This window comes from Ailuropoda melanoleuca, chromosome 6 (genome assembly GCF_002007445.2).
Source record: "Ailuropoda melanoleuca isolate Jingjing chromosome 6, ASM200744v2, whole genome shotgun sequence".
In the NCBI taxonomy this organism is placed as follows: domain Eukaryota; kingdom Metazoa; phylum Chordata; class Mammalia; order Carnivora; family Ursidae; genus Ailuropoda; species Ailuropoda melanoleuca.
Window position 1 is genome coordinate 33,750,860 of NC_048223.1, and position 22,072 is coordinate 33,772,931.

The window sequence follows — 22,072 nt, forward strand, 5'->3', positions numbered from 1 at the left end:
ATCACAGAGACCCAACCACAGGGACAGAGTGGGATCCTTCGGAATGCAGCTATTGGTATAACTATAAAATAACAATCTTAGCTGACCGTTTCATAATGGCACAGCCGCCCCCCCCCCAAATGGCCTACATTCTAAGGCTAGGCAACCAGTTTCCCTACCATGGAAACTAGGGTCGTAGATTCTTTTTAATCAACACCAAAAAGGCTGATTACACTCCTGCCATACACAAAGGCGCATGCGTGCACACGGAGTGCTATTTCACCACATATGTAATTGCCTGTGGTCATAAGAGGCTGCCTGCAGGCCACCTTAGGACGGGTGGGTCTTTGTTCTCCTTCTGTTGGAGAAAAAGGTCGCGCAACGAAAGAACGCTTTAGTCTGCGGAAAAATCGCAGGGTGGTTTTAGTTTAAATCGATGGCAAGGAATCGATCTGCAATTCCACAAACACCAAGAAGCGTATCACAGGTTTTTTTCTGTGGAGGGAGGAATGAACGTAAATGGGTTTAGGACCCAAGTGTAAAATTTTTTTAAACTTGCCACTGGTAACTCTTTATAACTAAGACTCTACGAAATAATTCCTTAAGAGCCAAAGTCTTGGTTCAGCTTTCACAATGACCCACATTCAGTAACAGCCCAAGCAAGGCAGCTGGGAATTAAGTGCATTACTAAGCCAACCTCTAGCATTGCTAATGGCAAGCTGCAGCAGGAATGCAATAGGTCTCTGAATATTTTATTAAATGCAAGTAAAGATCACCCTAGTGAATGAGCTCAGAGAAATCTGATCCGTTGGAATGATTTTCTAGCTTAAAGAGATCTGAAATCTGGTTCCAAATCTGAAACCCCCTTCCAGCTCTCTCCTCCACCTGACACTTCTCTGGGAGCTGGAAAGAAGTACATTGCCTCAGGCACTTTCCTTCCCTCGCCTCCAGTGGGGGCTGTCCGGCTAGGAAAAGCGAGGGAGATTCCTTAAGGGTTGGTTTAAACCAGAATTTACTTTGATGGAGATGGAGGCCAGATGAAATTGCGGTCACTTGTTCATCAGCTCGGGGTCATGAGAAATCTTTACTAAGTAAAGATTCCTGTGTCCCTGCAGGCATTAGTTTTCAGGCCGGACAACTGCTCTGCGGGAGCACTGCAGGAAAAGACGCAGGAGGCCCCCCAGCCCCCTGGCCCAGCAGGCAAGCATCAGCATGCCGGGCTCATCAACCGGAACCAGACCCTGGCAGGAACAAAAGGGCTCTGTGCTGAAACCAGGATTGCAACTGGGGGCCTGCTTAGCACCTACCCACCCTCTTAACTCAGAGCACCAAGTCCTCTGCTGTTGTGGAGACAAAGAACACGGAGCTATGCTTTAATCAGGCTCCATGTCACCCAAACAGGAGAGAGCAGGATTCAGAGCTGCTTTTTTCCTCTAGAATAATTTTTAAGCTAATTTTTTCAATTAATCATGGGTGATTAATCATGTGTAGATAATCACATGCAGACTTAAGAAATAGTACAGAGATCCCTTACACCCTTCACCCAGGTTCTCGCAGTGGTAAAATTCTGTAAAATTGTATCACAACCAGGGCACTGACTCTGATACAATCCATGAATCTGACTCGGATTTCCCCAGATTAATTCTTACTCACTGAGTGTGCATGTGTGCACCTGCATGTGACTCGTAAACTCTGACAATCCTATTACCTGTGTAGGTTCATGTATCCACCATCAACAAGATCCTTCGTGTTTCCTTTTATAAAGCTAATTTTTAAAAAGCTTTAACGTGCTTTAACCATTGATCCAATAAGATGTACATCTGGAGCAGTGGTTTTCTCACATTAACCAGTCAGACACATATTGTCACCACGCACACAGGGACGGGAGGGCAGGTGTGATCTTTCACAGTCAGGGCTGCAGAGTGAGATAGAGACCTTCCAAAAGTCCCCAGGCTTTTGACAGCGCCCAGCTTCAGAAGTCAGAAGCATAAATGAAAAACCACTGTTGACTCTGAGATATTAAAAGACATGCATTGTTATTCCAGTTATGTTTTTAAAAATACATATAATCCCGGGGCGCCTGGGTGGCACAGCGGTTAAGCGTCTGCCTTCAGCTCAGGGCGTGATCCCGGCGTTATGGGATCGAACCCCACATCAGGCTCCTCTGCTATGAGCCTGCTTCTTCCTCTCCCACTCCACCTGCTTGTGTTCCCTCTCTCACTGGCTCTCTCTATCTCTGTCAAATAAATAAATAAAATCTTTTTAAAAAAAATACATATNCTTGTGTTCCCTCTCTCGCTGGCTGTCTCTATCTCTGTCAAATAAATAAATAAAATCTTTTTAAAAAAAATACATATAATCCCAATGGGGAAAAGATGTACTGACTTATAATAAAAGCAGGGGAGAAAATTGGGACAGCCATAAACATACTGACATCTAGATAGCATTACAAATTTTAATTTTTTTTTTGTAGTGACCATGTACTGAAGGGGAAAAAATTACTTAAAATATTTTTCAGAAAGTACACAGTTGACTACGCTATAGGGTTCTGGGATCCTCCCTGATGCAACTTTTTGGAGAAATCAGTAACAGCAGCAGCAGCCCTTTACTGAGCACACTTCCTATAGCCAGGCCATGTTCAATAACCATCCATACGGATTATCAATAAATACGACAGGGCAGGAACTTAAACTAACCCCATTTTAAAATGGGAAACTGAGGCCCAGAGAGGTTAAGTAGCTCCTCTGATGTCATACAGCTAGCAAACGGTGAGTTTCGATATAAGAAAAGTCTCCCAGCAGGGGCAGCCGTTAACATTCACAGAGTCCCTGCTATATCTGGGGATTTAAGGTGCTTTTTCCTTAATTCTCACCACAACCCCGCAGGGTAGGCACTGTCATGATGACCATTCCGCAGATAAGAAAACTGAGACGTTAAGGACCCGACCAAGGTCCTTAACCGGCTGCGTGGCAAGGACTGCACATAGGCCAGTCTGCTCATGTCCTGAGCTAGGGAGCCACAGAGGATACAAGGGCGAGGCTGAGGCCAGCACACATCAACAACATTGAGGAAGCAGAAACAGAGCGAGAAGCATTTGTGGTATAGGGGAGCGATCCCCAGCACCGGGGCTCTGAGGCTTAGGTTTCTATAGGAGACCCTACAAAGGTCATGAGGCTCCAGATAAGCCTTGTAAGTTGTGTGTCTTGGGTTTTTCTTCCAGGAAATGAGGGGGTAGGGGTGAGAACAATGAGGTGGGAAAAGGACCAACAATGCCTTTAAACAGTAAGACAAGTACAGGCTGCACCTTCCAAGCACCGACTTTCTAGATATTTAATCTATAAGAAACCATGGTCCTGTTTCTCTCTCCATGGGAACAACATTCCAAAGGGAGGCTCCAGTTCTGACCAAGGGAGAGCTAGCAAATCAATCCGCTTCCAAAGGATGTTCAGAACACACACACACACACTAAAGTAAAAGGACAGCCATAAACCTCTATAGTAATATGAAAAAACTAGGGTCTACGTCCTAGAAAAAGAAGTATAACGTGCCTACGGTAGCAAAGCAGATACACCGTACATGCAGCACCCCTCTCACAATATCAAACGTGCAGCAGGCTCTGTGCCGACCAGGACAGGAGACCTGCCCCTTCCGAGGCACACAGAAAACAGGCTGCCCATGTGCTCCATCCGGGCAATGACAGGCAGGGGCCCAAGGTGTGTGAGGCCTGGCAAGTCTCTTTAAGGAGTCTGGACTTCCATGATGGGACAGCAGAAGCCACTGGGGGGTTCTCAAAGAGGAAGAGTCCACGTAAGAGCTGTATTTCAGAAAAAAAATCTGGCTACAGTACAGAGAAATGAGGGGGAGCGGTGGTCAAGACCGTTGATTAACCCAAGGCAATCCTAAATGGCTGTGAAAATGGAGGAGTGGTCTCTTGAGAGAGTTAAAAGACCAGAAGGGGTAGGAGGTAAATCAGCCGGGACAGAGGGGACACAAGCACTCCATCTCCTAGGCCTACTGTCCCCTGGCAAAACAGGTGCATGCAACGGAAGGTCAGAAGCACGATGGGGCTGTCCTAGCGCAGTCAAAGGCAAAGGGGACAGCGGCTAAGGTCAGCATGGGAATAACGTGACAGGCAGAGGGCCTACGGCAGCAGGAATACCCTCCCAGGAGCAGGAGGAGCTAATCATGGTTTGCAATGAGAAGAGAATCCAGTGCCTGTCCTTGGGTGGGCAGGTGGAATCGTGAAGCCAGACTGGAATGAGTGGCCCTGGGCTGGATGAGCAGAGAGAGGGAGGCCTGTACTGGGCTGTCAGCTAATTGAGGGAGGGAGGAGGGTACAGCTCTGAGGGAGGGGGGCCGGCGGCTTTGGCTGAAAATCAGGAACGCAAACTTTATGCAAATTAAACCGTGCCCAAAACAATTTTGAGAATAAATGCTGGCAGCCATGTTTCAGCTCCGGTTCACAGATGTGAGATGGCAGTCAACAAATCCCCAGTATCTACAGAGAGCAGACCCTGAAGAGAGACGAGTCCCTGCCTGATGCGAAGGATAAGCAGCCAGTCGGAAGCTCGGGGTGACCACCAGAGGCCCAAGAGAAACCCCTGCAGGAAAGAAACCAATGGGGCCAGGGGCAGCAGGGGTGGGGGTGTGGGGCTCCATGGTCAGACCAGACGTGGGCATGGGAGGGAGCCCCGGAGCAGCAGTGGGAGAAGTGGGCAGGGGTGGGGCAGGCAGTGGAGCGGCCGGGGCAGGCAGTCAGATGCAGAATGGCAGGCCTCAGCAATGAAGTGGAGGGCAAGAAGGGTCCAACACACAACCTGCTCTCCCTAGGAACCCGGGCCTTCTCATCACATCAACCGGCTCTACAAGGCCCCCTTGACATTTTGGCCTTATCAGACTTCTCCTAGAAACTATGGCTGGCAGCCCTCACTACTCACTTATATAGTGCACTGTGGTGGAAAGATTCTCCTAAAGTTGTGTGAAAGATTAGCTCTCCTCACTTCTTCACCTAATTTTGATGACATTTCTCCTATGTCAGTTTTACATATCTTTGGAGCAAATAAATGAATGAATATTTTGCACCCATACAAATATGTGTGTGTATACAGGCATAAGTGCACATATACATACAATTAAATTATAAATATGTGTGTGTGTGTGTGTGTATGTGTGGGTGGGTGGGTGGGTGTGTGTGTGCACCAAGACCTCAGGAGACACTGCTCCCTTATAGCACAAAGGCCAAGTCACCAATATCCATGAATAGAAAGAAGATATTCATGACTGCCCGTTTTCTTTGCATTTGGGTTGTTTGGCTTATGTTCTAGCTTATTCATAGACCATTTCTTGAAGTAATTAGAACATCGCTTTTCAACTTTCGAACGTGATTCCAGTCCCCTCCCTGATAATTCCTCCTCTTACCTTAAAACTTTTTAAAAAGTAAATTTTATTTTCTATAATATTTATAAGAACCCTAACCATATTGAATAAGCTTTCAATATGCCCAGTCTAGACAGTTAGGTGTCTGAGACAATGGTCCACAAATCAGTGGGTTATCCCTCTCTCACTGTGACCAGTAACAGCAGTTGTCAGTTGAAAAAGCATCCCTACGGTTGGCCCCGATCCCCCAGGAAGTAAACCAGGTAAGTACCTACTGTCTGCCCTGCTCCTGGCAAGGGGTGGAAAGTTCAGAACCTGAAAGCCACAGGCTAAAAAGATTCCCTCCACACCCGTGAAATTCTAAGTGAGTCCCCACTGGTGCTAAGTTTCCAGGCATTACAAAATAAATGTCATTTAAAGCTTTGTGCGTTTTTGAATTTGGTTTGGCTTGGTGCCACATATGCCTATTTCCTTCTGCAGGGCCCGTCCCTCGCCTGCTTCTCCATCTGGGGCATTCCTGCTCCTCCCCATGGCCCAGCAGGACAACAGTCCACCACTGTAAAAACTGCACTCTTCCCAGCCAGCCTTCCCTTGGAAGACAGCTAGCAGACTCCCAGACTGGGCCAATCTGGCAAAGCATTTTGATGAGGGGGACATCTTTATTTTTTTAATTTATTTATTTGAGAGAGAGAGCAATCAGAGAAAGCGAGAAAGAGCACGAGTTATGGGGAGGAGCAGAGGGAGAGGGAGAAGCAGGGTCCCTGTTGAACAGGGAACCCTGGGATCATGACCCCAAGGCAGATGCTCAACCGACTGAGCCACCCAGGCGCCCCGAAGGCAGGGCGACATCTTTAAATGGCTATTCTGCCCCAGCCACATGGCAACAACCCCTGCGTACCTCGGCCAGTGACAGTGCTGGTGGGTTAGACACATGTGTCCCCACACTTTATGGCAGGGAAACTCAGGCTCTGAGAAGGCAGATGAATGAATGGCCTAAGGTCACACACTGTACAAATCCCTTACACCCCTGTCCAAGAGAAAAAAAAAAAAACAAACCTATGTCCACACAAAACTTGTACACAAATGTTTACAGCGGCATTACTCATGATAGCCAGAAAGTGGAAACAAACCCAAATGACCCTCTCCTGGTGAACGGATAAACAGAATGGGGTACATCTGCCCCCTGGCAAGCTACAGAGCCATAATAAGGTATGAGGGGTTGGTACACGCAGCACGTGGAGGGACCTCAACGACCGTATGCTCAGAAGCAGCCCGACACGAAAGACCATACACTGTAGGCTTCCTTCCGACGCAGTATCCAATACAGGCAAATGAGACAGAAGCAGCTTAGTGGTGGCCATGGCTGGCAGTGGGAATGGGACCACCCGTGAGTGAACATGGGGGAGCTCGCATGGGGAAGGGCAGACACATGTTCTAGAGCTGGACTAGGGTGATGGTGGTACAACTCTGAGAATTTCCTCAAAAGTGTTACACTGGGGGCCCCTGGGTGGCTCAGTCAGTTAAGTGTCTGCCTTTGGCCAGGTCATGATCCCAGGGTCCTGGGATCGAATCCTGCATGGACTCCCTGCTCAGTGGGTAGTCTGCTNGCATGGACTCCCTGCTCAGTGGGTAGTCTGCTTCGCCCTTTCCCCCTACTTGTGCTTGCTTGCTCTCTGTCTGCCAAATAAATAAAATCTAAAAAAAAAAAAAGAAAGAAAAGAAAGCATTACACTGTCCATTTTAAAGTAGCTGAATTTTAAGGTATGTAAGTTATACGTCAATATTTTAAGTTACCAAACAACACACAACTAAATATACTGGAAATATGCACTCTGTTCCAACCACTGCCCCACTACGTGGCACTGTAAAAGCCTTCTTTTGTTACCTCGATCCCTGACTGAGCCTTCCCCAGACCACAGTGGTGCACTCAGACAGCAGCAACTTAGCAATAGCAATCCCCCACCCCAAAACCGGCAAAGCACACACATGTACCAGCCCACCCCACAGAGAGCACGGTTACTTAGATGACTGTCATTAAAATTTGCTCAGGTGATACATCAGTAAGGAAACCAAAGGCCACCTCTGTCCAGTTTTTGAAAAGAAGGGCTCTGGACTGTTTTCCCAGGCATGATGCTTCCGCTCTCCTCTCAAGTTAGAGCATCGTCCCTGGCGTAGCTGTTGTCCTTCACCTATCTTCAAAATAATTTAGACTTGGCCCAACAGCCCAAGTGGAGTAACTACTAAGACCCATAAGACACACATTAGTTGGTTTAAAAAACAAACAAATGAAATAACTATTTTGATGCAGCCCTTGAAGTGGGTGTAGGAATAGAGTGAGGACCCACCCAAAACGGCCATGGCCAAGGCCATAATGAAGGTAATTCTTACAAATGGCCCACGTTCCCTCCCACCTGGGCTATGGAAGTCACATGAAGGCAGTGGAGCATCTTCTTTGGGGACACACGTAATTGATGCTCAAAAAAGATGAAAATTTTGTTTTCTCCCAGACCAGTCTTTGGAAAGAAAGGCTCATGTCTAACCGAAACCCCAGAGACAGGTGAAAACATAAAAGCCCCGGAGTATATCTTGTTGCCCCAAGATAAACTAATGTCCCAGAGAATCGCCTCCCCTCCCCTCTCCTCCTCTCCCCTCTCTTCCCCTCCCCTCCCAGCTCCCTGGGGAGTGGGGGTAGGAAAGAAGCCATCTGGAAAAGGGCAGTCTCAAGTCCAATGTGACACAAAGGGATGATGCAGGAAACTGCTAAGAAAGAAGCAGTGTTCAAGAAGGCATCAACTAATAAGCAGCTGTGCTCTCAAGCCAGAACCAAATGGGCCGAAAGAGGCCGCCACTCGTCTCGGTGCAAGGCGCTGGTGTGTCACAGCAGCCTCGGAGCTGGACGCAGGGACGGTGTGGTGGCAGAGGCCAGCCCGCTACAACGGCAGTCTGTCCCTGCCACCACCAGTGTCTGCGTGGCGCCCCGTCTGTGCACTGGGGTGGAGGAGGGGCAGCAGGGACCTGACAGTACAGTCTGGCTACACTGAACTGCTCGTCAGCAGTGTTAACCACAATGCTAGTGTGACTGTCTTACTGGTTCACTTTCCCCACCAGGTGGGCTGAGAGCAGAGAGCCACGGCAAGTTCCTGAAGAGGCGGGGAAGAAGAAACAAAAGGACTACTGAGTCTCCCCAACACGCCAACTGCTACCCTGGGCATCTTACACAGGACTAGACTATTTCACTTAAAACCCAGCACAGTTCCATGACATAAACATGATCCCCACTTAACACACCAGACAGGGAGAGAGGCCAAGTGGCTTGTCCAAGGACAAAACCGTGGTCTATTGAGCGCCTTAATCATCCACCCCACCCTAGGCTGGAACACTCAGTGTTGATCTCTGGTGTCCTTCCATCATCGGGATATCTAATGAGGGCTAACCTGGTGGTTAGCAATGGCTCACTGATGACGGCGCTCCCCATGCTGGCACTCCGCCAAGTGCTGGATGGCTGTCACCTCCTTCAGTGTTTACATTCATCCTAGGAGAAAAGTATTACTGCTCTCCACCCTTTAGACATGAAGAAACTGCCCAAGGTCATAGAGCTATCACGCCTGATCAGTGTGATCCCCATGATGGCGTGCTTAACCACTGTCTGCTGAGTGAATACATGAATCTCACTCTCAAGCAGGTAAGGTGCTTGCACAAACGAGCAACACGGAGAAGAGCAAGCAGGAAGCGCCAGGTGAGAGGCGCTGTTGCGAGTTCAGATACACGAAGACTGGGGATGGCAAGGGGTCAGGGGACAGATGCCAGAAGTAGGCAGAGCACCAAGGGGACCCCAAAAGAACACAGGCCCTAGGTAAGCCTTGGCCCTGACCAGCCCTGGGGTTATGCTGATACCTGCACCCCAGGAAGAGGACCACCCCGAGCAACTGACATCATTGGAGGCCTGCGTGGGGTGGCCATGGATACCACCAACCAAACCCTAGGCTGGAGATCAAGGTCACGAACACCACGAGCAAACAATGCTGAGGCCAGTACCGATAAGCCGGGTCAGCTCCTTCCTCATGCACGACCTACAGGAGAGAGTGCTACATGGCTCGCTCACATGCTGCTAGCCACCCTGGGTCAACACAGACACCGGGGCGGGACCCTGATGGCGCCTGCTCTGGCGCAGACATCACAACCACCTTCCCTCCAGCCATTCTCCATGCAGCCCAGCCAACCACCAGCAGCCTGGGATTTCCCTCGCCAACTGGAGGAATGTGCTGTTTGCGCTGCCTCTCAGGCTTCGCCTTGGAATCAGCTGGAGAGTGTGCACAGCCCAGCAGGGTGCGGCTTTGCACAGAGTCCCATGGGGCCGCCCGGCCCAGGGCTCTCCAGCAAGCTCTAGCTAGGTTCCCACTGCCAATTGTGGTTTTCTCTGAGATCTCTGCTTTTCCAGATGATAATTTCTGGTTAGTGCTCAACACCTGAAAACTGCCCTTTGTGCAAAAGACTGAGGTGGCCCCTTCCATCCTGGACATCAGCGGCCACCTCTGAGGACGGGACACAGGCTCTCGCGCAGCCGGTGGGCTCAGGAAACCAAAACCTGTTAACCCCAGAGAACTCCATATGCTCTTTTCCAGTCCTGCCACCTGCCAGGAATCGGGTGAGGAATCTTGCAGTTGGGTAACAGCCTCAGGGGTGTCCAGCTGAGAAAAAATTATGAAATCAGGCTTCCTTAGACACTCCCTTGAGAAAATGGTAGGAATCTGCCGCACAGCAAACCACAAGGAAACAACCACAAAACTTCCCTCTTGGCCAGCGTTTTCCCGGTGCTGGCGCCAGCGCCCGGCTTGGCGAGGAGGGGGCACAACCTGCAACTTCACTCCCAGTAGCACTGAGCCTTGCTCCCTGCCCACTCGCACCCCGAGCAGAGGGGACTGCGCAAACAAGCAGAGGCCTCCTTCAAGAAGGCCACGCAGCTAGAACCTGCTTTAGGTCAATTCCGTTCCTGTGCTGTTCAAGTCCTCAGGGGCCAGAAGACACAGAGCCCAGATACTTTCTCAACTGAGGACAGTAAGAGCCAAGCTGCCCCTTGCAGCTGCATGGTGGGAGCAAGCTGCTTCTCCTGGGAGTCCGGGCTCCCTGTGAGCACCCACCTTGTGGGTTAGAACGATGATATGAGATGATGCCAGGAAAGGCCTCCACTCCCTTAGCTTCGTGCCTGGCTGTTGTGGAAGGCAGACCCCGGGCAGGGTGATGGTGGTGGGACCTGGGACAGGGACAACCCAGCTTACCTCAGTTGCTCTGACTGCAAATGGGAGTAGCATTTATTTCAAAGGCTGTTTTGAAGGTTAAAGGGTGACATTAGAAAGTGCCTGTTATCCCCTAAAGGTGACCCGAAGAGAATAAATGTGTCCTGAATCCACAGCTACCAAAGCAACCCAGCACCTCTTGGAGATCGTTAACAGGGAAGAAAACCACCTAAACCAGCTCAGAATCCAGGGAACAGTTATGTCCACATCCTGCACATAATTTCATTATTCAAGAGCATTTTCTTCCACACGCAGGACTTGCTTCCCATTAACTAAGACACAGGCGGTATGACAGCGTCGGAGAAAAGCAAGGGCCTGCCCTGCAAGTGGCTTGCTCTGGGACACAGGACTGCCACAGAAACCAAACCTGCCAATCCAAACCTCCATCTTCTGATCTATGCTCCAGACTTCCTTCCGGCCAGGAGCCAGTCTTGTGAATTCGACTTTACAAAGAAAACAGCACATTGGCAAGAAGGTGTCTTTCTTTTGAGCTTACTGTCCTGAAATTATTATTAACACTTCACCCCTCCAGGACACCGAAACACTTTTTGGGGAAAGGAAGGAGATGGAATGGGAAGGGACAAAAGAGAAGAGAATTTAAGTCTATTGGGAGATGGCAAATACAGAGCAATGCCCTCCTTGAATGTGATCTTAAAGTAGGGGACACGCGTTGGGGGATGCCAACAAAAAGATGTGACCTCCGTCAGTTGACCTGTGAGCTGACCCAGGGCACTCAGAGGCTCCCCATTCCCTCCCTGTCCTTGGAATGTGGGTTCGGCTGGCCTTTCCTGATCCCAGAGGCTGTTCCAAGGTCACAGCCTTGAGTTGGTGATGTGGTGTTGAGAACATCTGAGTGGTATACGTGACTAAACCCAGTTAAAGCCTCTATAGAAACTTCTAAGGTTTGGCAGGCAGGTCTGGGGAGCCACTGTCTTTCAGCCACCTGAGGCAAGCCTCCTATGAAAGTTCTCTTTGCTTATAACACCTGCCCCCCACCAATCTGGAGTGGCCTGCCTCCTTCTTCATCTCTCCCTACCCACAGGGAATGGGGGCGGGTTTCAGATTACACCCGGGAAGCTGTGGACGGGGTTGTGAGCCAACACCCGTGGTTATCTATAAAATGTGGACCAGCACAGGACAATGTACATCGGAATCAGCCAGAGGGCGTGTTAAAACCCAGTCTGCTGGGCCCCACCCCAGGGTTCTGGCTCCGCAGGTCTGGGGCAGGGCCCGGAGAAGGTGCAATTCTAACACAATTCTGGGTGATGGTGATGCTGATGCTACCGGGCAGGGACCCCACTTTGAGAACTGCTAGCATAATGGTTGAAGAGCAGACAGCCTTGAGCCGTTCTACGCAGGTTGAAATCACTTACTAGCTCTATGAGTCTGGACAAGGTCATGTAAGTTCCCTCTTACAAACCTGTGAAATGGAAATTATTACAGAACTTAACCTCATATGGTTGTTTTAAAGATTAAATGTACAAATCCATATAAAGTACTTAGAGGGGCGCCTGGGTGGCGCAGTCGTTAAGCGTCTGCCTTTGGCTCAGGGCGTGATCCCAGAGCTCTGGGATCAAGCCCCACGTCAGGCTCTTCTGCTGAGAACCTGCTTCTTCCCCTCCCACTCCCCCTGCTTGTGTTCCCTCTCTCCCTGGCTGTCTCTCTCTCTGTCAAATAAATAAATAAAATCTTTAAAAAAAAAAAAATAAAAGTACTTTGAATGGTGCCCGGCACACGCAGTAAGTACACAAGGAACACTGGGTCTCATCATCTTCTGGCTCACAGTTTTTTCCTTAAAGTTAAAAATATGGATATGGGGGGGGTGCCTGGGTGGCTCAGTTTGTTAAGCGTCTGCCTTTGGCTCAGGTCATGATCTCGGGGTCCTGGAATCAAGTCCCACATCAGGCTTCCTGCTCAGTGGGGAGTCTGCTTCTCCCTCTGCCTCTGCCTGCCTGTCTCTCTCTGTGTGTCAAATGAACAAATATAATCTTAAAAAATATATAGATATAGGAAATATTTGCAATACACAGTTTTTTCTTCTCTTGACTAGGCTATAAAACACTGCTCCAGAACCTTGTGTAGCCTTTAATTTAGAATCACATGGTTCAATGACTGGTTTCTAAAATCATCTTACTATGCTTTATGGCAACTGCTCATCCCACACTTTCATCTACACAGGGATCCCTGGAAGATCTTGTTAAAAGATGGGTTATGACTCAGTGGGTCTGGGGCCTGAGAGTCTGCACGTCTAACCAGTTCCCAGGTGATGTGGGCACACGGGCCACACACTGGGTTCCACAGCTGTAAGGGACATCCGCTGATCCAGGTAAACCTACAAGGGCACACGGATGCCTTTCCCCTGAGCATTTCCAGGAACCTGACTAACACACAATCCCCATCACAGGGCACTTCTTTTACTTCCACCATCTCCTTTGTGGAAGGGTCGGGCGGGGGACCGGGCCTCAGCACGGAGTCCCCTGGCTCTCTTCTGGCTGCTCCCTTTCCCTGATTTCTCCAGTGTAATGTTTTTAACTGGCCTGTAGGTAAAATGTTAATATTTTCAGGACAGACACCTCAAAAGAAAAACACTTTTGGTATACGGCCAATTATAAATAATTTTTAAAATAAAAGGTACGTTGATAACATGAAAATAGATCATCCAGAGCAGAATTTTGAAAAGGTATTCACATCGTTTTTACTCAAGACCTAAAGGACATACATGCAGTCAGTGTTTAAACATCCAGTTGCACCCCAAAAATCCCTTTCTCTGGGATTTCTCTGGGCTGTGGGTGAAAGCCAGAGAAGCCCTACTAGGAAACTCACACCAAGCCTCTGGGCCTATTATTAAAACTCTCCCACTTGTCCAAAAGCAGCATCCCTCTGATAGAACTGATGATGGGTTCCCAAGATGATTTCAACATCAGTCCTTGCACTTTTCTATTTGGAATAATCCTAGGGGAACCTGGGTGGCTCAGTGAGTTTAGCATCTGACTCTTTTTTTTTTTTTTTTAAAGATTTTATTTATTTATTTGACCCAGATAGAGACAGCCAGCGAGAGAGGGAACACAGCAGGGGGAGTGGGAGAGGAAGAAGCAGGCTCCCAGCGGAGGAGCCTGATGTGGGGCTCGATCCCATAATGCCGAGATCACGCCCTGAGCGGAAGGCAGACGCTTAACTGCTGTGCCACCCAGGCGCCCCCATAGCATCTGACTCTTGATCTCAGTTCAGGCCTTGACTTCAGCGTTGTGAGTTCAGGCCCCATGGTGAGCTCCATGCTGGGAGTGGAGCCTACTTTAAAAGAAAAAAAAAAAGAATAAAAAAGAATAACCACTTTGGGGAGCCTGGGTGGCTCAGTCGGTTAAGCCACCTACTCCTGATTTCAGCTCAAGTCATGATCTCAGGGTCATGGCTCCCTGCTCAGCAGGGAGTCTGCTCGAGATTCTTTCTGCCCCTTACTAACCACACCCCTGCCCCACTGCTGCTCACTCTCTCCCTCTCAAATAAATAATTCTTTAAAAAAGAAAAAAGAAAGAACCTGAAGTTTGGTTTTTTTTAANTTGACTTCAGCGTTGTGAGTTCAGGCCCCATGGTGAGCTCCATGCTGGGAGTGGAGCCTACTTTAAAAGAAAAAAAAAAAGAATAAAAAAGAATAACCACTTTGGGGAGCCTGGGTGGCTCAGTCGGTTAAGCCACCTACTCCTGATTTCAGCTCAAGTCATGATCTCAGGGTCATGGCTCCCTGCTCAGCAGGGAGTCTCTCGAGATTCTTTCTGCCCCTTACTAACCACACCCCTGCCCCACTGCTGCTCACTCTCTCCCTCTCAAATAAAGAATTCTTTAAAAAAGAAAAAAGAAAGAATCTGAAGTTTGGTTTTTTTTTAAAAAATCCCTATTTCAAAACAGTGATTAATGATTTTTAAAAAATAATGCCAGCACACTATAGGAAATAAACAAACTGAGGGTTGCTGGAGGGGAGGTGGGTGGGGGATGGGGTAACTGAGTGATGGGCATTAAGGAGGGCACGTGACGTAATGAGCACTGGGTGCTGTATGCAATTGATGAATCCTAAATTCTACCCCTGAGGGGTGCCTGGGTGGCTCAGTCATTAAGCGTCTGCCTTTGGCTTAGGGCATGATCCCAGAGTCCTGGGATCGAAGCCCGCATTGGGCTCCCTGCTGGAAGCCTGCTTCTTCCTCTCCCACTCCCCCTGCTTGTTTTCTCTCTCTCGCTGGCTGTCTCTCTCTCTCTCTCTGCCAAATAAATAAATAAATAAATAAAATCTTAAAAAAAAATTCTACCCCTGAAATTAGTAATATACTCTATGTTAATTAATTGAATTTAAACGTAAAAAAAAAAACAATAAAATAAAATTAACGCCAGCACAAAAACATACTTTATTTAATAATGACTCAGTCTCTTGCCCATTAACTTACCAAAACCCATTCAGCCACAAGAAAACAACTAAAACTCTTCAAAAAGAGTACTGGAATGCCACAAAGGAAAAAACAAACAACCAGACAACTACTGATATTTGCAATAACATGTATGCATTGGTTAAGCAACAGAAGCCAGACAAATTAATGCACACTACTTGATTCCATCTGCAGAGATCAAGAACAAAGGAGCACACAGATCTAAGGTGACAGAAGCCAGGACCATGGTCTCCCTCCTGGGGTGCGAGGGGCCTTGTCAGGGTGCTACACATGCTGCATGTGGTTTTACACGGGGGTCATTACAAGCCACTCACCACATAAGATCTGTGTACTGGAAGTTACACCTCAATAGGAAAATAGAAGAGTGCTGTGAGATCAGTTAAACAGTTAGACACTAACAGGGAAAGGGTCAGATTTGAACAAAGTACAGAATTTACCCTCTTCCAAGAGGTCCAGGCTTTCATGCTGCTCACGGGGGGTCTTCCTCTCTTCCTTCTGGCAGTCATACTCAAAATACTCTTCTTCCCTTCCCAGATCTCTCAGGGACATTGCTGAAGTCACCCCAAAGCCCAAACATGGCTCTAAGGGGTGGTTCTTGGGGTAGCTCCCAGCTGTCTGCCCAGAGGAGCCATTGGAGCCTGGTCCCCTGGGGCACACGCCGGGCCCTGGACGGGGCAGAGGACATTCCCTGGTTGAGCTGGAGTGGAGGGTGTGCACAGGGAATTGGCCCAGCGACACCCAGGACAGACCCGGAAGGAGCTGGGAGGAGGGACAGTGTGGGGCAGGGCGGGGAGAAGCACCTGCCAGAATGGGAATGCCCTGCCTGCCCCAGGCTGACCCCACCAGGTGCCGTTGACTCAGAGGGGAGGAGGGCAGGCAGGTGCAGGGCTGCAGGTAAGCTCTCCACCTCCAGATTCTTCTCTCCACTCTTCCTCCCCCCAGAAGCAATGAGGAATGGTAGCTCCCTGCAAGTTTCATAGCAACAGCACAGGGCAATACCAAAAAAGCCTGAAGCAGGTACACCTGACTAAAGGTAAGACCCCAACAGAGCAGCTGTCCTGGTGAATAATTGCCCAATGCCCTCAGATGAGAGAATTTCGGTGGGCGTGCTCCAGAAACTGAGACCAAGCTTTTTTCTTTCTTTTTTTTTTTTTTAAGACTTTATTTATTTATCTGAGGGAGAGCATGAACAGGGAAGAGGGACAGAGGGAGATGGAGAAGCAGACTCCCTGCTGAGCAGGGAGCCAGACAGAGCGCTCGATCCCAGGACCCTGGGATCACGACCTGAGCTGAAGGCAAACGCTTAACCTGAGCCACCCAGGCACCCCTGAGACCAATCTGACTTTGACAACAGCCTGACACAGTGCTGAACGGGGAAGGAAGTGATCACTCTGATTCCTAGCAAAAGGAAAAAAAAAAAAGAAAACAAACACATGGCAGTAACCATTACCTATTTTAAGCTCAGTTCACTCTTTTGGTAATAATACATTGCATTTGGTGTTTTTAAATCTGCGTTTATAACCCCCACTCTCATCCTAAATCTGTGTATTCACAGGCAAATTTATAAATTCTAATTGCTAGGATAAGGGGGGAAAAAAAGCTAAAGCCTAACAGTTAACAGTGTTGCCTGGAAGAAGAATCCACAGTTTAATTGTGTATCTCAGTACCAATTCCTCTGAACTGTCTGATTTTGCCTTTAACAGTGAAAATGGCAGGTTCTTCCATCAAAGCCACTGGAAGGTGGCCCCGAGCGCTGGCAGCTGAGAATTGCAGCACATTCTGCAATATCTGTGCCTCGGCCGCCTCCCAGCTACCCTGTGGCGGGTGTCCCTGCTCCTAAAAGCCACAGCAGGAGACCTGTCCCAGCTCTTGCCCATTCACCTCCCCCAGCTCACCAAGAGGGAGGCTTTCAGCAGAGCCAAGACCATCATACAGCATTCCCTGCACAGGTGCGGGCGCTAGGTCTCGTTCAGCTTTGGATCTGTAGGGCTGACGATTCTGTTTTGGCAGCTAAAAATGTCTGCTGCATCGAATTGCTACCTCCATAAAAACAAATATAAGATCATATGAGTGCCTCAAATAGCAAACCAGAATACAATAAAAATGCTATTTAAAAATAAAACCCTAGAGACATATGCATTGTCTGGCTAATATTTTGGAACCTGAAAATGACTACTACATTGTACAACATTAAAGAGGTATTCTTTATAAAAAGAAGGCTTAGCAGAAATTCAGTGGCAGGGGGTTTAAAATCACATTTTGAAAATCTGCATAAGCTTTAAATACAATGTTTATGAGGATACACACTCAGAAAAAAAATGCCATTTAATCTCAATAAATGGCATCAAATTGGGCTTAATTCAATTCAAATGACAGTGAGTCTGAAACGCTGGCAAGGGAGGGAGGGAGGGAGGATAGGAGGGGGGATCTCCACCTTGTGCATTATTCATTCACCAAATATCAGACTGACTAGAAGATGTGTAGGATACTGTACTGGGGCACGGTGTGTACAAATGAAAACAAAAGCTGATTTCATGTATTTGAAAATACTCTCAAGTGATGACTCATCACCAAGTTGTTTCTACTCAGCTTTTAACTCAAATCTAGGCTATCCTTAACAAATGATGTCCAAGTCTATGTATATTATATAATAAACACTGAGGACACAGCATTTTGAACACAAAACCATCCTAGGCTCTTCATGTCACCTCATATTTCTGGGTTTAGTCCTTCTTCAGGATATTCCCTGCCTCTCACCCCCAATTTCTCCTCCTCCCCCCCGCCGCCCCGCCTCCTAGGGATGTTAAGGAATTCTCAAACCTTATCCACACCTGCATTCATTTCAAGGTTAAAGACAGAGATGGGCCAAAAAACATCTTCTCTGACAGAGTACTTTCTTCAAAAGCCAAAGCAAGAAAGCCTAGGAATGCCTGTGCCAAGTGGGAGATCCTGGACCTCTGGATGGAGCTCGGCCCCAGGAATAGTCAGGTATGTGTGCTGGTCTAGAGGCAAGGACCAGACACTGGGGCACCGGGAAGGAGAGGCAGGGACTGAGTTCTGGACCGTCCCTGGGAACACTGGACAGGAAGTGTGGCCTCCTGCGGGGTAGAGGGGCTTCCTTCTGCAAGTGTCCCTCTCTAGATCTACTCAATATACTGTCAGAGGCGTCACTGTCCTGAGGGTCTACCATGCACTATCCCGAGAGTGGCCACAAGCCACTATTTACAGTCAAATTTAAATTGATTAAAATTAAATAAAATCCAAAATTCAGTCATGGTAGACACATTTCCAGCGCTCCAGAGCCACACGTGGCTAATGGCTACCGTACTGGACAGCACAGAGCAGACTGTTTCCCTTGTCACAACAAGTCCCACTGGACAACAGCCCTCCTGAGGGTGCCCCTTTGTTCCAAGATGTGAGCTGTATACTTCCTGAGCTCCACGGTCTGTGCCTCCCCTACAGTCCCCTGCCCGCCCGACCCCACTGCACCCCCCTGCCATGAGTGTCCTTCTGTCCTCTCCTCCCCGGTGCCATCCACTGTGCAGACCTCTCTCAGTGCTCCAAGCTCCCCCCTACTTCCACTTCTTGGTCCCATTGGAGCAGGGCCCCCCATCATTGAGGGTCATGGTCCAAGGACTTTGTTTATGCCATTAAAAATAAATAAATAAGAGAAACATCATGCTCCAAAACCTGGGCTCTGGGCTTGCATCGCCATCAGAGGGAGGACATTACCGCTACTTTCCCAAAGCCGGTGGTAAGAACGGACAGATACACTATGCATTTATACTTCCTTTTTTTTTTTTTCGAAGTCACTTTTACAGCCATTCAGAAGGGTGCTGTGTCCAGAAAGGAAAAAGCCATCCTCCACTTCCAAAGGTGCATCCCACAAGAAACACAAAATGAACACAAATGAACACATGGGAGGCCTGCTTGCATTGACACAAAAGTGCAGGAACATTAGAAAATCATCTCGAGGGGGCGCCTGGGTGGCTCAGTCATTAAGCATCTGCCTTTGGCTCAGGTCACGATCTCAGGGTCCTGGGATCTAGCCCTACATCAGGCTCCTTTGCTAGGAGCTTGCTTCTTCCTCCCACTCCCCCTGCCTGTGTTCCCTCTCTCGCTGGCTGTCTCTCTCTCTGTCAAATAAATAAAAAAAGAAAAGAGAAAAAAAAAATCATTCAAAACCTAGGAACAACTTTCCAATGAATGTTTAAAATACCTCCAACAAAACTCTACTCCCAAACTAGCCACCCCCCACCTTGGGGTGGCATTTTAGAGGTCACTGCAGTCAAGCAAGTTAACAGGGCACACATGACAGCCCCTGTGTATCGTCACGGACTTTTCACTATGGAGTAAGAAGCCCAAGGAACAACTTCCTCAGCCGTCCACCGGAGCTTCCCCGTGATACGACCAGCATGAGCAAGACCATCCCCTGCCCCGACACTCACACCTACAATGTTGGACAGCAGGCAATGAGGGTGTGCAGGTATATGAGAACCTAGCAAGAAACAGGTGGTAAAGATACCATACCCTGGGGCGCCCGGGTGGCTCAGTTGGTTAGGAGTCTGCCTTCGGCTCAGGTCATGATCCCAGGGTCCCAGAATCCAGCCCCGCATCTGGCTCCCTGCTCAGCGGGGCATCTGCTCCTCCCTCTGACCCTCCCCCTTCTCCTGCTCGCTCTCTCTGTTTCTCTCTCTCAAATAAATAAAATCTTTTAAAAAAAAAAGATACTGTACCCTTGTTCAAAATGCCACTCACCTTCTGGAAGGGATTTTTAAAAAGAACTTACTAACTAGACTATTTCTGAGAAAATAAAATTAAGCACTGGCCCAGCACATCACCGTTTACAGAAAGCTTTTACAGTTGACCCTTGAACAACATGGGTTTGAACTGCATGGGTCCACTTATATGTGGATTTTTTTCAATAAATGCAGTACAGTACTGTGAATATATTCTCTCCTATGATTTTCTTAATAACATTTTTTCTCTAGCTTACTTTATTTTAGAAAACTGCATATAATATATACAACATACAAATGTGTCAATCAACTGTTTATGTTTTTGGCAAGGCTTCTGACAGTAAGCTATCAGTAGTTAAGTTTTGAGGGAGTCAAAAGTTCTACACAGATTTTTCTATTGTGTGGGGGGGGTTGGTACCCCAAACCCCGACACTGTTCAAGAGTCAACTGTATTTTCAACAGCTCTTCACTATGGCTCTGGTCATTGCGTCTATCCCCACTTTCCAGACGGGGCATCTGAGTTGACAGAGGCTCACAGAGGTCCCAGGATGTGCCCAAACCATGCAGAGTGCAAAATGGGCCTCAGAAACTCCACGCCAGTGCACTTTCTGGCAATCTCCATACTTCGAGAGTCATTACAAAAGTACGCTCTGTTTCTTTAACTTAAAGACATACACTTGAACCCAAGCCTTTTTAATATTAAAATGGTGTCACAGTCTTTAAAAGCATACTTTTTTTTTTTTTTTAAGTGACCAGCGTAGCCAAGAAACAACAGAAGATTCTGTGACAGACCTAAAGAATTATTTTCCAGACCTGGTCTCCAATGACATTGGCACTGTTTCCCAAACACACCTGATGTAAAGACCACCTTTAATTATGCATATTAACGTAAGGAATCATGTGCTAAAAATTCAGATTTCTCAGGACCTCTCTGGGTCTGGAGTAAATCCAATAATCTTCTTTTTAAATAAGTGGGCAATTTTCATAATCTGCCAGGCTTTAGAGGGAGGACACATCCAAGTAGGTAGCCATGACCCTGTCTGACACCACAGTTAAAACTGGTTTATGTGCACAAATTCCGAAGGCCACGCTATACTGTGTTGAGAGCTGGCTGTTTCAAATCTCTAAAAATGCCTTTAAGGTACTGGGCACCCAACCCCTCCAATTTCTTATTATTCTAAGCCCGGGCCCCATGCCCTTTGTTACACCGTCTGGGGTCTTACTGTTTTTGGTTTGGGGGGGTGGGGAAAATGGTGTGTAAGATTCCATAACTAAGACTGAAAGGGGGAAGGATACGGTCATTTGACACCAAATAAAGCTTTCCTAAACCTCAGAGAGAAAAGAGAACAGCAGCTATTTTTTAATTCCAATTTTTAAACAGGGGTCCTATTGTCCTGCAATCGATACTCCCATATATATATTACTTTTCAGTGCTAACCCTGCAATGTAAGTGTGAGTCAGTAACTCTGACATAAATGATGATTTTGCATCTTTTTCAAAACATTTGACTCATCTTCTGTCATTAATATGGAAAGTTCCCTAGAAGTTTCCCTCATTAACGATTCAAATGCCAAATGACAAGAGAGATAAAGCAGTGCTGTGTGTCTCCTCCTACCTGGCCTCCTTAGGTAGGTCAGGACTGGGAGATGAAAGGGCTATTTCATTTGCAATTTTAAAGATACATATATAAACAAAGGCAAATGGCATTTCCAGACCAACTGCACGGGCCAAGAAAGAACCCAACTAGTGAGAAATGAGTAAAGGAATTAACTACAAAGCTAGCATTTACTTGAAATCCCAATCCCCTGGATTTTCTCAACTAGATGATTTCTGGGTTTCTGTCCCTTGTATTCCCTGTTTTGCTGTTTTAAAAATGGGATTATGAAAATGCCAGTTGTCCCAGTAAATTCTGTCCCAATGGCCCTCTCCCCTTTATCCAAACTGGAACAGAGGGTAAAGGAAAGTATTCTGCTCAACACACACGCAGACAGTAACTGCAAACAACATTGATTTACCCTTGGACAGATGAGTTGCCTCTCCTTCCATTTTCCTTTCAGTTGGAAGAAGAGAGATCTGGCTGCCTCCGGGCCAAAAGACTCAACTAAGAAATGACTGGGTAAGAAAATCCTTCTGACAGACACCCAGATAAGAGTCAGCGGCCTCCTCTCACCCCTCAGACTGACTACCACGAGCGACTGGCTTTATTCCCAAGGACGAGGGTGTAAAGAGAGCTGGACAGTGTAGCAATTGG

At 47.8% G+C, this 22,072-nt stretch overlaps 1 protein-coding gene across 12 annotated transcripts in view; it reads right to left on the reverse strand.

Annotated features, from left to right (window-relative positions):
• Positions 1-22,072, reverse strand: part of TRAK1 (trafficking kinesin protein 1) — a 118,440-nt gene that overhangs the window by 44,863 nt on the left and 51,505 nt on the right. Inside the window, exon 1 of one of the 12 annotated variants that reach the window (XM_034662161.1) lies at positions 15,520-16,110. The exons of 9 other annotated variants lie outside the window; for them this stretch is intronic. In XM_034662161.1, the coding sequence (XP_034518052.1) occupies positions 15,520-16,060 (541 nt within the window). In that variant the 5' untranslated portion in view covers positions 16,061-16,110. Of the gene's footprint in view, positions 1-15,519; positions 16,111-22,072 lie in introns of those variants that run through there. 2 more of the 12 variants (XM_034662163.1, XM_034662164.1) reach the window with 2 other exon arrangements.